The 17001-nt window shown below is 41.7% G+C and overlaps 1 protein-coding gene across 1 annotated transcript in view; it reads right to left on the reverse strand.

The window, feature by feature from the left end:
* The window catches only part of stt3a (STT3 oligosaccharyltransferase complex catalytic subunit A), a 65900-nt gene that overhangs the window by 38152 nt on the left and 10747 nt on the right, over positions 1-17001 (reverse strand). Inside the window, 1 exon segment of the mRNA XM_052039794.1 lies at positions 96-219. Coding sequence (XP_051895754.1) covers positions 96-183 — 88 coding nt within the window. The 5' untranslated portion in view covers positions 184-219.

Genomic DNA, 17001 nt, shown 5'->3' on the forward strand with positions numbered 1-17001 from the left:
GTTTCAGGTTTCTACAGCAAGGGACGGTCTACTGAGAATGAGTACCGAACTTTATGAATAGCACCCACTCAAGAACTGTTTCTAGCCCCACTTACAGAGTACAGCAGCCATGGACAGAATGAGCAGCTTCAGCAGAGTATCCTGCTTCTCATACGACAATCGCAGGAACCCCAGCTTCGTCATCTTTGGTCTGGTGTAGGCAGCTGACAAATCATGAAACTGGAAAGCAAAACATAAAAATTGTAATGCAAACTCAAACACCAGAAAACCATGAAAACAAAAACATCAGGGTGCAACTGGATGAATACTTTCCCCAGAAAGGCTGTTTTAAATTTCAAAAGTTGATCTCAAACTGGAAAGTGGAATACATTTCTACTTTAGACACTTCCAAGAAGCGTACCAGTTTCAGTAAATTTCCTTGCAGAACAACTTTTCTGAACCTCAGCCTCAGAGCAGCCTGCTCCATTGTGTCACTGGGTGGTTTTCATTATTCTGATTAGCCAATGAGGTATTGTGCAGAATTTTACAGAATTTTGGACTCCAAAATCACATCTATGACTTTCAAATGCATTTTATAGAGGACTACTACAGAGAAGTGACTTTCATTGCAGCATCTGGACAAAACCTAATCTTAGCTCCCGTAGCTAGAAAGGCAGTTAAATCACTGCTCCAGTACTCTATTTCATTAATTCATCTTAAAATGTACAGGATATAAATGAGTAAAACAGCCTATAAACTAAACAACAAGTACTCACATGAATCTTGATAGAAAGAGTTTCTGCCAAAACACTGTGTGATTTTTTACAACAGGATTGCTTAACATCTCTCAAAGCTTGATATTCAAGAAAGCTGAGAAATTATACTGGTTTTATCTTGTGGGGAACCACACAGGAGTGTGGAATAGTTCACAGTAATCCACAATACTGGTGGTGTGGCATGCACTGCATTATTCCAAACGTGACCACAACAAAAGCTGGGCAGTTATAGCAAGATTTCTTTGGTGTTGTGTTCCATCTTCCTTGCAATTAGTGCCAATGTTTCATTTCCCTTCCTAATTATTTGTGGTGCCTGAATGCAAGCATTTGTTTATTGTACAAGGCTGCCCAGGTCTCTGAACACCAATTATTAATCACACACACCACTTCGGTAACATTTCACTCTATCTTTCCACCCAATGTGGATAATTCACTCTCCCCCACATTTATCACCTTGTTACCCACATATTTACCTGTTGTACCCTCTTCACAAGTTATTTTCCTATCTGCCTTAGTGTTGTCTAGATGTTATGCTCAATTCCTTCAGCCAGTCATTAATATAAATAGTAACTGCTGAGAATGCAGGAGTGATCCCTGACACACGCCAACTTGACTCATTTACCCATCTCCTTGTTTCAGTTCACCTTCCCTTGCAGTGCTGAGGGAGCTTTGCACTATTACAGCTTTCTTAACTCCTGCTGTAGTTTATCAGTATACTGCCAGGTTCTGTGCAACATCACATTTGTCGAATAAACTTGAACATAATTTCTCCTTTTATAAAGTTGTGTTGACTCAGCCTAATTGTGTCATGATTTCTAAGCAATCTGCTATCATTTCTTTAATCATGGATTCCAACATTTGATATTAGACTAACTGGCTTGCAATTCCTAATTTTCTCTCATTCCTTTCTTGAACAGTGTTACACAGAACATAGAGAAACAAAGGACTGCAGATGCTGGAATCTAGATGAAAAAACACAATGATGCTAATCATCAGAAGAGTCCTGACCCGAAACGTTGACCACCTGCTTTGCTCCACGGATGCTACCTGGCCTGTTGAATTCCTCCAGCATCATCGTGTTTTTCATTTACATAGAACAGTACAGTACAGGAACAGGCCCTTCAGCCCACAATGTTATGTCGAACTAATTAAATTAGTAATCAAATGCCCAACTAAACTAATCCCTCCTGCCTTCACAATTTCCATTCCCTCCATTTCCTGCACCGTCATGTGCCTATCTAAGAGCCTCTTGAACACCTCTATCTATTGTATCTGCCTCCACTGCCACTTCTGGCAGTGCATTCCAGGCACCCACCACTGTGTTAAAAACTTGCCCTGCACACCTTCTTTGAACTTGCCCCCTCTCACCTTAAATGCATGCCCTCTGGTATTAGACATTTCAACCCTGGGAGAAAAGATACCAGCTGTCTATTCTACCTATGCTTCTCATAATCTTATAAACCTTTATCAGACATTCCCTCAGCCTCCACTGCTCCAGAGAAAACAACCCAAGTTTGTCCAACCTCTCCTTATAGCACATGCTCTCTAATCCAGGCAGCATTCTGGTAGATCTCTTCTGCACCCTCTCCAAAGCCTCCACATCCTTCCTGCAATGGGGCGACCAGAACTAAATGCAATACTCCAGATGCAACTTAACCAGCGTTTTATAAAGCTGCAAAAACTCCCCAACTCTAAATCAATTCATTGACTAATGAAGGAAAGCATGCCATACACCACCTTTACCACCCCATCAACCTGTGTAGCCACTTTCAGGGAACTATGGACTTGGACCCCAAGATCCCTCTGCACATCAACACTGTTAAGGGTCTTGCCATTAACAATGTACTGTCCATTTACATTTGATCTCCCAAAGTGCAAGACTTCACATTTGGCTGGGTTAAACTCCATCTGCCATTTCTCAGTCCATATCTGCAACTGATCTACAGCCTGCTGTATCCTTTGGCAGCCTTCTACGCTATCCACAACACCACCAATCTTTGTATCATTGCAAACTTACTAACCCACCCATCTACGTTTTCATCCAGGTCTATATATCACAAACAGCAGAGGTCCCAATACAGATCCCTGCTGAACACCCCTAGTCATAGACTTCCAGCCTGAATAAGTCCCATTGACCACTACTCTGTCTTCTATGGGCAACCCAATTCTGAACCCAAATGGCCAATTCACTGTGGATCCCATGCATCTTAATCTATTAGATGAGCATCCCATGAGGGACCTTGTCAAACACATTAGTAAAATCCATGTAGACAACATCCACAGCTCTACCTTCATCAATCACCTTCGTCACCTTCTTAAAAAACTTAATCAAGTTAGTAAGACACAACCTGCCCTGCAAAACGCGATGCTGACTGTCCCTAATTAGGCCATGGTTTTCCAAATGCTCATAAATCTTATCTCTAAGAATCTTCTCCAGTAACTTCCCTACCACTGACGTGAATCTCACCAGTCTAGTTTCCAGGATTATCCCCATTTCCCTTCTTGAATAATGGAACAACATTAGCTACTCGCCAGTCCTCCAGGACCTCGCCTGCGGCTAGATGACATGAAGATCTTGGTCAGGGCTCCAGCAATCTCATCTCTTGCCTCTCTCAATAACCTGGAGTATATCCCATCAGGCCCTGGGGACTGATCCACCTTAACGTTCTTTAAGACACTCAACACCACCTCCTCCTTTATCTCAAAATGCCCTAGGATATTAGCACGCTCCACACTGATCTCCCTGTCCTCCACATTCTTCTCCTTGGTAAATAGTGATGCAAAGTACTCATTTAGGATCTCTCCCACATCTTCTGCCTCCAAGCACATGTTCCCTCCTTTATCCTTAAGTGGTCCTACCTGCTCCCTAGTTATCCTCTTGATATATGTATAGAATGCCTTGGGATTATCTTTAATCCTACTTGCCAAGGACTTTTCATGGTCCCTCCTGGCTCTCCTAATTCCCTTCGAGTTTTTTTTCTGGCTTCTTTATAATCCTCAAGGGCTTTGTTTGATTTTAGCTTCCAAAACCTTACATACACTTTTCTTCTTCTTGACTTAACTCACCACTTCCCTCGTCATCCAAGGTTCCCTTAAATTGCCATCCTTGTCCTTCCTTTTTACTGGAACATATTTGTCCTATGCTCTGTGTAGTTGGTCTTTAAACACCCTCCACATGTCAGATGTTGATTTGCCCTAAACAGCTGTTCCCAATTAACTCAGAATCAGGTTTATTATCACTAAAATATGTCATGAAACTTGCTGTTTTGCCGCAGCAGTACAGTGCAAGACAGAAAAATTACAATAAATTACAAAAATAAGTAAATAGTGCAAAAGAGGAATAACGAGGTAGTGTTCATGGACTGTTCAGAAATCTGATGGTGCAGGGGAAAGAAGCTGTTCCTGAAACGTTGTGTGTGGGTCTTCAACCTCCTGTACCTCCTCCACAATGGTAGTAACGTGAAGAGGGCATGTCTCAGATGGTGAGGGTCCTTAATGATAGATGCCACCTTACTGAAGCACCGTCTCTTGAAGATGTCCTTGATGGCGGGAGGTTTATGCCCGTGATGGAGCTGGCTGAGTCTACAACCAGAGTCTGCAGTCTCTTTCGATCCTTCACACTTGAGCCTCCATACCAGGCGGTGATGCAACCAGTCAGAATGCTTTCCATCATATATCCGTAGAAATTTGCAAGAGTCTTTGGTGACATACCAAATCTCCTCAAAATCTGAATGAAGTAGAGCCGCTGGCGTGCCTTCTTCGTTATTGCAGCAATGTGTTGGCCCCAAGATAGATCCTCTGAGACGTTGACGCCCAGGAACTTCAAGCTGCTCACCCTTTCCACCACTGACCCCTCAATGAATACTGGTGTGTATTCTCTTGACCTCCCTTTCCTGAAGTCCACAATCAATTCCTTGGTCTTGCTGATGTTGAGTGTGAGGTTGTTGTGACACCACTCAACCAGCCGATCTACCTCACTCTTGTACACCTCCTCAATCGCCATCTGATATTCTGCCAACAATGGTGTCATTGGCAAATTTATAGATGGTGTTTGAACTGTGCCTAGCCACACAGTCATGAGTGTAGAGAGAGTAGAGCAGTGGGCTAAGCAAGCATCCTTGAGGTGCACCTGTGTTGATTGTCAGTGAGAAGCAGATGTTATTACTGATCTGCACTGACTGTGGTCTCCCAATAAGGAAGTTGAGAATCCAGTTGCAGGTGGTGGTACAGAGGCCAAGGCTTTGAAGCTTGTTGATTAGTACTGAGGGGATGTTAGTGTTAAACACCGAGCTGTAATCTCCTTAGTTCCTGCCTAATACTCTAGTAATTTGTCCTGCTCCAATTTAATACTCTCCCGCAAAGTCCATACTTATCCTTATCTATAGCTATCTTAAAAGTTAAGGAGCTATGGTCACTGTTCCCCAATTGTTATCCAACTGAAAGGAGAGCCATCTGGCCAGGCTCATTACCCAATACCAGGTCCAATACAGTCCCTCTTGTTGGATTATCTACATATTGATTTAAGAAACCCTCCTGGATGCACCTAACAAATTCTGTCTCATCTAAACCTTTTGCACTAAGGAGGTCCCAGTCAAACATTAATAATTACAGTTAAATTAGTAAGAAAAAAGCTCAAAACACTCAGTAGGTCTGGCAGCATCTGTGAAAAGAGAATCAAAATCTGCTGGTAGTGGAAATCCAAAACAAAACCAGAAAGCGTTGGGATAGGTCCTGACAAAGATCCTTGGACTTGAAGCGTTAATTCTGCTTTTCTTTCCACAGATGCTGCCTGAACTGCTGAATGTTTCAAGCATTCTATTTTAATTTCTACAGTGAGAGAAACTAGGTCAATGTCCATTCAGAACTCCAGTGGAGTGTTTCTTTTCAATCTGGTGGAATCTTTCCAGAAAATAGGAGGTTTTTTTTGGTAATCACAACTAATGCATCCTGTATCTCTCGGGCTACTGTGATGCAGGTGATCAGGGCCAAAGATCCATCAGTGTTTAGTCCTATTGTTAACTACTGCTTTTTCTCTTATGACTTACTGTACTACTCGTCTACTGTAAGACAGACAAATATCTATTTAACACCATGATTATTTGTGACTTAAATCCATAAACCTGCCCTTGTCCAATATTCCAATTTCTTCAGTCAACAAAACTTCTCAATTATTTAAAATTGACCAAGCTTCAATTGCCATTTACAAATACAGTATATCCCAATTTTCTTCCACTTTATGCGTGTAGATGTATCTCCCTAACCACTCCTGAATGGCTGGCATTTCATTTTTAGACACCCAATTCACCCCTCCCTGTGACTCAGAAGAAATAATTTCTTCCAATTTTTAATCACCAGTTTCCCCCTACTAGCTTAAAAACTATTATAGCTTCTTTTAACATTCTAAATTCCAGTGAACATACCCCTGATTTAGGCAATACCTCTTTGTAATTTAACCCTTGGAATCAATGTAGCACTCTGGTTACTTTATGCTGTATTCCCTCCAATTCTTTATAGTTGTGCAATGCTCAGAACTTTTCAAACAGGAACTTCTGGTTCTATACATATAAAGAACAGTATTTTATTGATCTTCTTAATTACTTGTAACTTTAAATGACATATTCATGAATGCATCCATTCTCGTATCTTTAATGGTCCCAGAATGACTGTTGCTATATTTTGCTTACCTTGAGCAAAAACGGCAAATGGATTCACTGATGTATATTCACAGTAACTTATTTGTAATTTAATGCTTATGACCGCTGATGACCCCTACCACTACCATCCCTAGATCTGTGTCACTGACAAATTTGGATACTATGAGTTTCTACATCTTCTGTCTTACAAAATAGCTGCTGTATTACAAAATATGATTTTCTTCCAAAATTGTACCTATTCTGGAATCGTTCCTGTAGATTGGAGAGCAGCAAATGTGACCCACTTAAGAAAGAAGGGAGAGAGAAAACGGGTACTAACTGTTGGCCTAACATCAATAGTAACAACGTTGGAATCTATAATGAAGAATGTAATAACCGAATACCTGGAAAAGAATATTAGGATTGAGCATCAAATGCATTTATGAAAGGAAGATAGTGTTTGATTAATGTAGTGGAATTCTGAGAATGTAAACAGAATACATGGGGGGAAAACAGTGGACGTGGTGTATTTACATTTTCAGAAGGCTTTCAATGAAGTCCTACCCAGGGAGTTGGACAACAAGATTAGAGCACGTAGGAGTGGGGGCAATAATCAACGGTGCTGATATTGAGAGGATTGAAAGCTTCAAGTTCCTAGGAGTGAACATCACCAATGGCCTGCCCTGTTCCAACCAAGTAGACGTCACAGCCAAGAAAGCTCACCAGCATCTCTACTTCCTCAGGACGCCAAAGAAATTTGGCAAGCTCCCCTTGACCCTTACCAATTTTATCGATGCACCATAGAAAGCATCCTATCTGGATGCATCACAGCTTGGTATGGCAACTCCTCTGCCCGAGACCAGAAGAAACTGCAGAGAGCTGTGGACACAGCTCAGCACATCACGAAAACTAGCCTCCCCTCCATGGACTCTGTCAATACTTCTTGGTGCCTCGGTAAAGCAGCCAACATAATCAAAGACCCCACCCACCCGAAACATTCACTGTTCTCCTTCCTCCTATTGGGCAGAAGAACCAAAAGCCTGAAAGCATGTACCACCAGGCTCAAGGACAGCTTCTATCCCGCTGTTATAAGACTATTGAATGGTTCCCTAGTACGATTAGATAGATTCTTGACCTCACAATCTACCTTGTTATGACCTTGCACCTTACTGCCTGGCTGCACGTTCTCTGTAACAATTTATTCTGCAATCTCTCATTCCTTTTCCCTTGTACTACCTCAATGCACTGTTGTAATGAAATGATCTGTATGGATGCCATGCAAAACAAATTTTTTTTAAAAAATTGTACTTTGGTACACGTGACAATAATAAACCAATTTATAATATCATGGATTAAGAATTGGATGTTGAACAAAAAACAAAGTGGGCGTAAACAGTTATTGGTTGGCAGACTGTAACTATCACAGAGAATGGCAATTCCACCTCACACAGTGGCAATCTAATATCAATGACTTTACTGAGGGAACATCGTATTTCCAGTTTTGCCGATATACAAAACTAGATGGGATTGTGAGTGGAATGAAGGATATAGAGAGGACTCAAGGGATGTAGACAAGTTGAGTGGGTGGGAACATTACAGATGGAATATAATACAGAAAATTTCAAAATCATCCACTCTGGTGTAGAAAACACAAGAATATTTTTTTAAAATGGTGACAGATTCTAAAACAGTGGTTGAAGGGAGTTGGCGTCTTTATCGCAAGTTACTGGAAGCTTGCAAGCATAGCAAGTAACTAGGGAAACTAGTCAGCATGGCTTTGTTTGTGGAAAGTCATGTTTGACAAACCTTTTTTTTTGAAGAGGTAACCAAAGAGGTAGATGAGGGCATGGTAGTGGATTTTGTCTATCTGGACTTTAGCAAGGCTAAAGTTCTTTGTTAGAGTGAGTAAGAACTAGTTACAGCTAGAGTTAGTGTTATTTGCTTGCAGTTCTATACTGCAATTTCTTTGTTATGAACATCCAATAAAACGGCTGTGATCACAAGATTTACACCTCATTCTTGACTTCTGAAGAACCTTCTGGACAATATCATCTCCAGATCCAAGTGGTGGTTGAAGGTTGTTTCTCGGAATGGTGGCCAGTGACTAGTGGTGTGCCGCAGGGGTCGGTGTTGGGACCTTTGTTACTTATTTATAAAAATGATTTGGGCGCGAATGCACAAGGCTTGATCAGTAAGTTTGCAGACGACATGAAATCAGGTGTTGTTGTTGATAGTGAAGATTATCTTGATCAGTTAGGGAAGTGGGCCAAGGAGTAGCAAATGGATTTCAATACAGATAAATGTGAGATGATGCATTTTGGAAAGTCAAACCAGCGTAGGACTTATACTATGAACAGTAGGGCGATAGGGAATGTAATGGAACAGAGGGATCTAGGAGTGCAAGTGCATAGTTGATTGAAAGAGATCACAGATAGACAGGGTGGTGAAAAAGGCATTTAGCATGCTGGCCTTCATCAGTCAGGGCATTGACTATAGGAGTTGGGACACTATGTTGCAGCTGTACAAGTCGTTGGTGAGGCAGCACTTGGAGTACTCTGTACAGATTTGGTCACCCTGTTATAGGAAAGATGTGGTTAAACTGGAAAGAGTGCAGAAAAGACTTATAAGGATGTTGCCAGGACTAGTGGGCCTGAGTTATAGCAAGAGGTTGACCAGGCTAGGTCTTTATTCCTTGGAACATAGGAAAATAAGAGGTGACCTTATAGAAATGTTTAAAATTATGAGATTTTATGAGGTGGATGGTAACCATCTTTCCCCGGGTAGGGGAGTCCAAAACTAGGGGCATAGGTTTAGGGTGAGAGAAGAAATATTTAAAAGGGACCTGAGCGGCAAGTTTCTCATGCAGTTGGGAGAACATTGGTGGCGCTCGATGGAGTAAGTCACAACTTGGCGTTGCTCCAGTCACTTTTTAATCTTTCATATACCACCCTTTAATAAGTCTTTTATAATACTGGCACAAGTTTAATTTTGGTTTTTAACTGTTGAAATGTACACCAGAGCTAAATCGTCCGCTAATGGCAAAGGTAATGGAGACCAACCTACTTTGGAAGCTATTTTTTAATCTGGATAAAAAGTTTCACCAGAGCTTTGCCGAATTGAAGTCCCTTTTAAAGGACTTTGAAGACAGGCAAAATACACTTATCCAGGAAAATGCTAAACAAAAGCAATTAATTGCTGAACTCCACCGAGCTGGTAAAGAGAGAGATGCCAAACTCCACTCACTTGAAAAAGACTTAATTATAACCAAGCAAAACCTGGAAAAGCAACAACGGAGGACATCGACCTGGAAGGTCGCAGCTGGAGAAGAAATTTAAGAATCATCGGATTTCCAGAGAAAACTGAGACTGGTAACCCTATGGATTTTTTTCTTCTAAACTTCTGGTTGATGTGTTTGGTTCCGAAATGTTTCCTGTTCAGCCTATTCTTGATTGAGCTCATCGAGCAATAAGATCCAAACCTGCCCCGGACCAAAAACCTCAGCCAGTAATATTGAAATTTCATTATGTCAACATCAAGGAACTCTTGATTCATACTGCTCGTGGACGTGGAATGATTCAAGTTAAACAATGGACGTTTCAAATAGTTGAAGATTACAGCCCAGAAGTTATGAAAGAAAGGCTGACTTACAAACCAGTTATGGCTTGTTTCTATCAAAGCAATTATCATCCTGCATTATTATTCCCAGCAAGGTTGAGAATTACACTACCTGATAAATCTTGCAAATGGTTTAAATCCATCCAAGAGGCCAAAGAATTTCTTATGAACTAGCTTTCAACTTTAGAAGCTTAAGAAATGTGGAAGAGACAGTGTTCTTCCTTTGATTTACTACCTACTTGGTTTATTAAGCAATTCATTTTTAGTTTGAAACCTTTCCTCTTCTTTCTTTTAATATTTTTTAATGTTATGTTTTGATAATAATTAAGAATTTAACAAAATGACTGATTGTTTTCTTTCCGAAATAATTATAAAACTTTATTTTTTAAATGTCGACTGTTAACACCCTTTGGCTGTTTCAGTTTCACAACTATTGTTGTTAGTTTGGTAACATTGTTTCGACTATGTTGGTAGCCTGTTTAGACCAACCAAGGGTGGCTTACATATTTTTCCAACTTCGACATCTGCCACCAATAACTGAACTGGGGGTTAGTTCAATTAGAGGTTCGCTTTCTGGCTGCCTACTGGCCAGTTTTCGGGCTGTTGGGGGAGGGGGGGGTGGGACTGTTTTTAGGTTTTTTTCTTCTGGACTGATGAACTACAAATATGTCCAAATTGCCGTCATATCCGTTTCCTCTTTGAACTTTTTTACTTCTTCCTGCTAGTGGGTCTCTTGTATAGCGAGATTAACTCTTTACATACTATATGTTTTTTAATCTGTTAAAATGGATAAGACTATTAATTTTATCTCATGGAATACCAACAGCTTAAACAATCCGATCAAGCGCAAGAAGATCTTTAAAGTTTTTCACAGATTAAATACTCAGATCACTTTTGCCCAAGAGACTCATATCAGGAGGAAAGATAATCAACGTTTTTTTCTTAGATTTGCGATGTCGCAAAGGAGGGTCTGCTGACCTGGAGCAAGAAATCTTGGAGCTGCAGGCCCGAGACTGCGGTTCTGTAGCTGGGCAGCTTGTCGTCGGCTTGCTGTGCGTCAGCCAGGGCTGTGTAGTCAACACACAGGGAGAGGCTGTGGATGGTGGGTCTGGAAAGCACGTCAGCAACGACATTGTCCTTTCCGGAGACATGTTGGATATCCGTTGTGAATTCAGAAATGTAGGACAAATGTCGCTGCTGACGAGCTGACCAGGGATCGGAGACCTTGGAGAAGGCGAAGGACAAAGGCTTATGGTCAGTGAAAGCGGTGAAAGGCCTGCCTTCTAAAAAGTACCGGAAATGACGGACTGCCAGGTACAGCGCAAGAAGTTCCCGATCAAAAGCGCTGTATTTCAGTTCGGGTGGTCTAAGGTGCCTGCTGAAAAATGCCAAGGGTTGCCAACGGCCTTCGATTAGTTGTTCCAGTATTCCACCAACCGCGGTGTTGGATGCGTCCACCGTGAGGGCGGTTGGGACGTCTGCCCTAGGGCGTACCAGCATCATGGCGTCTGCCAGGGCGTCCTTGGCCTTAACGAAGGCAGCCGCAGCCTCGCCGTTCCAGGCAATGTCCTTGTCAGACATCAGCGAGAACAAAGGGCGCATGATATGGGCTGCTGCAGGGATGAACCGATGGTAAAAGTTGACCATCCCCATCCCCAGGAATTCCTGCAGGCCTTTGACCGTGTTGGGACGGGCAAAATGGCCGATAGCGTCTACCTTGGCGGGTAGGGGTGTTGCTCCTTCGTTGGTGATTCTGTGGCCATGGAAATTGATAGAGTCAAGTCCGAATTAGCACTTGGCCGGGTTGATAGTGAGGCCGAAATCATGGAGACGGGAGTACAGTTGGCGGAGGTGGGAAAGGTGTGCTTGGCGGTCACAGCTGGCGATTAGTATGTCATCTAAGTAAATGAGCTCGAAGTCCAGGTCTCGGCCTACCGCGTCCATCAGCCGCTGGAAAGTCTGCGTGGCGTTCTTAAGGCCAAACGGCGTTCGAAGGAATTCGAAAAGGCCGAATGGAGTGATAAACGTAGTTTTGGGGATGTCGTCAGGGTGGACCGGGATTTGGCGGTATCCCCGGATGAGGTCCTCCTTGGAGAAGATGTGGGCCCCGTGTAGGTTCGCCGCGAAGTCCTGGATGTGAGGGATGGGGTAGCGGTCCGGGGTGGTGGCATCATTCAGCCTGCGGTAGTCGCCGCAGGGCCTCCACCTGCCAGTGGCTTTGGGGACCATGTGCAGGGGGGACGCCCAGGGGCTGTCTGACCTGCGAACGATCCCCAGCTCCTCCATGCAGCGGAACTCTTCCTTTGCCAGGCGGAGCTTGTGTGGAGGTAGTCGTCGTGCTCGGGCATGAAGGGGTGGCCCTGTGGTAATGATGTGGTGCCGCACCCCGTGTTTGGGCATCGAATTTGTAAACTGAGGTGCCAAAACCGATGGGAACTCAGCTAGGAGCTTGGTGACCTCGTTGCCAGACAGGGAAACGGAATCTAGGTGTGGGGCTGATAGGCTGGCTTCTCCCAGGGGTAGGTGTGAAAAGTTCTGGTGTGCACTAGCCGCTTCCCTCGCGGGTCGACTAACAGGCTGTGGGCCCGAAGGAAATTGGCTCCCAGGAGTGGCCGGGCGACGGCGGCAAGGGTAAAGTTCCAAATAAAACGGCTATCGCCGAATTGTAATTGAAATGTACAGGTACCGAAAGTCCGTATCATTGTGCCATTTGCGGCACTGAGTACGGGACCTTGTTGCCTGTTACGAGCATCGCGGCCAATCGGGGGCAAAATATTGACCTCTGCTCCAGTATCAACGAGGAAATGATGTCCGGACTGCTTGTCCCGAACGACTAGGAGGCCATGTTGGCGGCCAGCCGTCGCAGCCATCAGTGACGGCTGGCCCTGGCGTTTCCCTGAAACTTGCAGGGTGGGTGGCATCAACGGGCCTCTGCGTCCCACCTCTTGTGGTAGAAACACAGCTGGTCGCCAGTGTCGTCGTCTGTGCTTCTGGGGTGTGGTCGCTCGGTTGCTGGGACTGGTTTAGGTAGGCGTTGGGTTCCTGGCCTAGCGATTTGGCCGACGGACAACCCGCTCTTGCGTTTGGCCTTCCACAGGACATCTGCCCGGGCGGCTACCTCACGTGGGTTGCTGAAATCGGCATTGGCCAACAGCAGGTAAATGTCATCGGGTAGTTGTCTGAGGAAGGCCTGTTCGAACATTAGGCAGGGCTTGTGTCCCTGAGCCAAGGCCAGCATCTCGTTCATTAGGGCCGAGGGGGATCTGTCCCCCAGGCCGTCGAGATGAAGCAGGTGGGCGGCGCGCTCGCGATGGGAGAGGCCGAAGGTCCGAATAAGGTGGTCTTTGAAAACCAGGTACTAATCCTCCTCCGGAGGAGACTGGATGAAGTCTCTGACCTGGGCGGCTGTCTCCTGGTCCAGAGAGCTGACCACGTGGTAGTACTTTGTGAAGTCGGAGGTGATCTGCCGAAGTTGGAATTGGGCTTCAGCCTGATCAAACCAGACGCTGGGCCGAAGCATCCAAAAGTTGGGCAGCTTCAGTGCCACTGCATTGGCTGCTGCGTTGTCGTCCATTGTGCGGGTCCAAAATCCATTTGGACCGTCGGGGTCACCAATGTAGCGGCTGCTACTGCGATGTGAAAGCAAGACACTAGTCGATGGGCTGCAGAACAAAACTGATTTATTTTCCTGCCTTGCACGGGCCTTTTAAGAAGAACGGTTCCCGCCCACCGAAAACGGAAATGATGTATGCGCTACGTCATCAAACTTTTCCCATGCGCAGGTTCTCCCCATCGCTCGGGGAAGACGAAGGCCCAATGCCATCTTGGGCCGCGCCGCTCCGACAACGTGCAACCCGACCGCCGAGCTGGTTTGCTTGCTTGGACGGTCAGTCGCTACACATATTCCGCTGGATTGAAAAAATGAACCAATAATGAAATATGTATATTAGCTGACAAGATTAAAGAAATCGATAAAAAAATATTCTGATACTCCTAATCTGGAGCTTTATAAAAAGAGAACAGAACTCCAATTACAACATAGTTTATTATTAACATCTTCAATTGAAAATCTACTACTTAAAACCAGAAGTCAATTTTATATACATGGTGACAAATCTGGTAAATTATTGGCCAACCAATCGAAAGCTACTTTAACTAAACGTCAGATTCATAAAATTTGTAAACCAGATGGTACCTACACAATAGATCATGTTCAAATTAATAAATCCTTTCAAGAATTTTATTCTTCTTTATACCAATCAGAATCCCCTGAGGACTCTACATCAATGCATGAATTTCTAAGAGATTTGAAGATTCACCAATTATCTTTAAATGAACGTTCTATATTAGATGCACCCATTTCGGAGGAAGAAATAAAGAAAGTAATATTTTCAATGAACTCGGGTAAAACACCCAGCCCTGACGGATATACAGTCGAATTTTTTAAAATCCTTTTCTGATATTCTTGTTCCCTGGTTAGCAAAAGTTTTTTAAAGATGCCCTATCAGTGGGTAAACTACCACAGTCCTTCTACGAAGCAACTATTTCTTTAATTCTTAAAAAGGATAAAGATCCCACTGAATGTGCACCTTACAGACCTATTTCTTTATTAAATGTAGATTCAAAAATATTTTCCAAAATATTGGCCTTTAGATTGGAAAAGGTTCTTCCACAAATTATCTAGGAAGACCAGACAGGATTTATTCAGAATCGTTATTTACATTTTAATATTGAGATTAATGAATATTATATATACCCCTTCATCCCAAATTCCAGAATTTATGGTCTCACTAGATGCTGAAAAGGCGTTTGACAGAGTCAAATGGGAATATCTATTCATTACACTTCAAAAATTTAATTTTAGCCTTAAATTTATATCTGCAATCAAACTGATGTATTATACACCTATGGCTTCAATACTTACTAATAATCAAAGATCCCCTTTGGTTAGGCTTTTTCGAGGTACTAGACAAGGTTGCCCTTTAAGCCCTTTATTATTTGATATTGCTTTGGAACCCTTGGCTATTGCACTCCGGGATTCTTCAAACATATGTGGTATTACTCGCAGACAGAAGATTCATAAGATATCTCTTTACGCAGATGAACTGTTACTTTATATTTCTAATCCGGAGGAATCTATCCCCACAGTACTATCACTACTAGATCAGTTTAGTGTTTTTTCTGGCTATAGATTAAATCTTAATAAGAGTGAACTTTTCCATTAAATATGCAAACCTCAATTTATAGGCAATTATCTTTTAGATTAGTAACTGATTATTTTATGTATTTAAGTGTTAAAATTACCAAGAAACATAAGGACTTAAAGTTGATTTACTGCCTTTGACCATGTTAAACAATTATTTACTAAATGGTCCCCACTGTCTCTATCACTGGTAGGCCGAACTAATGTGGTTAAGATGAATATTTTACCAAAATTTTTATATTTATTTCAAGCGATTCCAACTTTCATCCCGAAATCCTTTGACACTATTGATTCTAAAATTCTTTTATATATTTGGCAGAATAAAAACCCAAGGTCAAGTAAGAAATATTTACAAAAACTAAAAAAGGATGGTGGTAAGGCCCTGCCTAACTTTAGATTATACTATTGGGCAATTAATATCAGATATTTAATTTTTTGGATACAAGATTTAGATGCAACTCAATGTCCCAAATGGGTAAACCTTGAGCATCAATCAGTACACGGATTTTCATTAGTTTCTATTTTAGGAGCTTCACTCCCTTTTGCACTTACCAAATTAAGTAAACATATGATTGACCCAATTGTTAAACATACAATATGAATATGGTTTCAATTTTGTAAATTTTTTGGATTGAATAAATTTAACTTGTCAAGTCCCATTCAATCTTTTTTCTTTCAACCATCCAGAGTTGACTCAGCTTTTTCTATATGGAAAAGGGAATAATATGTTTTCGTGATTTATTCATTGATAACTGTTTTTCATCTTTTGAACAATTGTCTAACGAATACAATTTGTCTAGATCACTCTTTTTTCGATATTTGCAGATTAGAAATTTTTTTAAAAGCTACAATGCCCTCTTTTCCGACATCATATAAAACTGAAATTACGGAAAAAATTTTAGGTCTTAATCCTTATCAGAAGGGCTTGATAGCAATAATCTATGATTTAATTATGAAAATACATCCAGAATCACTGGACAAAATTAAGAATGAATGGGAAAATGAACTCCAGACATCTTTACCTATAGAGACATGGAAGAAAATTCTTCATTTAGTTAATACATCTTCAATGTGTGCCAGACATTCTTTGATACAGTTTAAAGGTAGTTCACAGGACCCATATGTCAAAAGATAAGCTAGCCCATTTTTATCACCATATAAATCCTATATGAGACAGATGTAAATCAAATGTGGCTTCTCTGACACATATGTTTTAGTCCTGTCCTCTTTTGGAAAAATATTGAAAAGACATTTTTAACATTATCTCAACTGTATTGAATATTGATTTACAACCTCACCCTATCACTGCAATTTTTGGATGCCAAGGATAGAGTCTGGCCATTTATCTCCTTCTGCTAACCGTATGATTGCTTTTGTTACATTAATGGCCAAACGATCCATTTTGCTTAAATGGAAGGATCCAATACCCCTTACTACTTTTCAATGGTTCTCTCAAACTACAGCATGTTTAAACTTGGAAAAAATTAGGAGTGGTACTGTTGATCCTTCGCTTAAATTTGAAGATATTTGGAGTCCATTTATTCAATACTTTCATATGATATAAATGCCTTTTCAATAACTTTTCAATTTAGAGGAATGGAGTTGATGACATAATACTGAAGTTTCTACTGAGAAATTTCAGTTCAGTTTTTTTTCTTTTGTCTATTTTTTGGAATGTTCTTTTTAGTTTGGTTTGATATATTATTTACTATATTTTTTTTATTGATTTGGGGATTTTTTTTCTTTTATATACACAATAAATCTTTTTCTTTCCCTTCTTTTATAATATATTCAT

This window comes from Pristis pectinata, chromosome 27 (genome assembly GCF_009764475.1).
Source record: "Pristis pectinata isolate sPriPec2 chromosome 27, sPriPec2.1.pri, whole genome shotgun sequence".
Lineage (NCBI taxonomy): Eukaryota > Metazoa > Chordata > Chondrichthyes > Rhinopristiformes > Pristidae > Pristis > Pristis pectinata.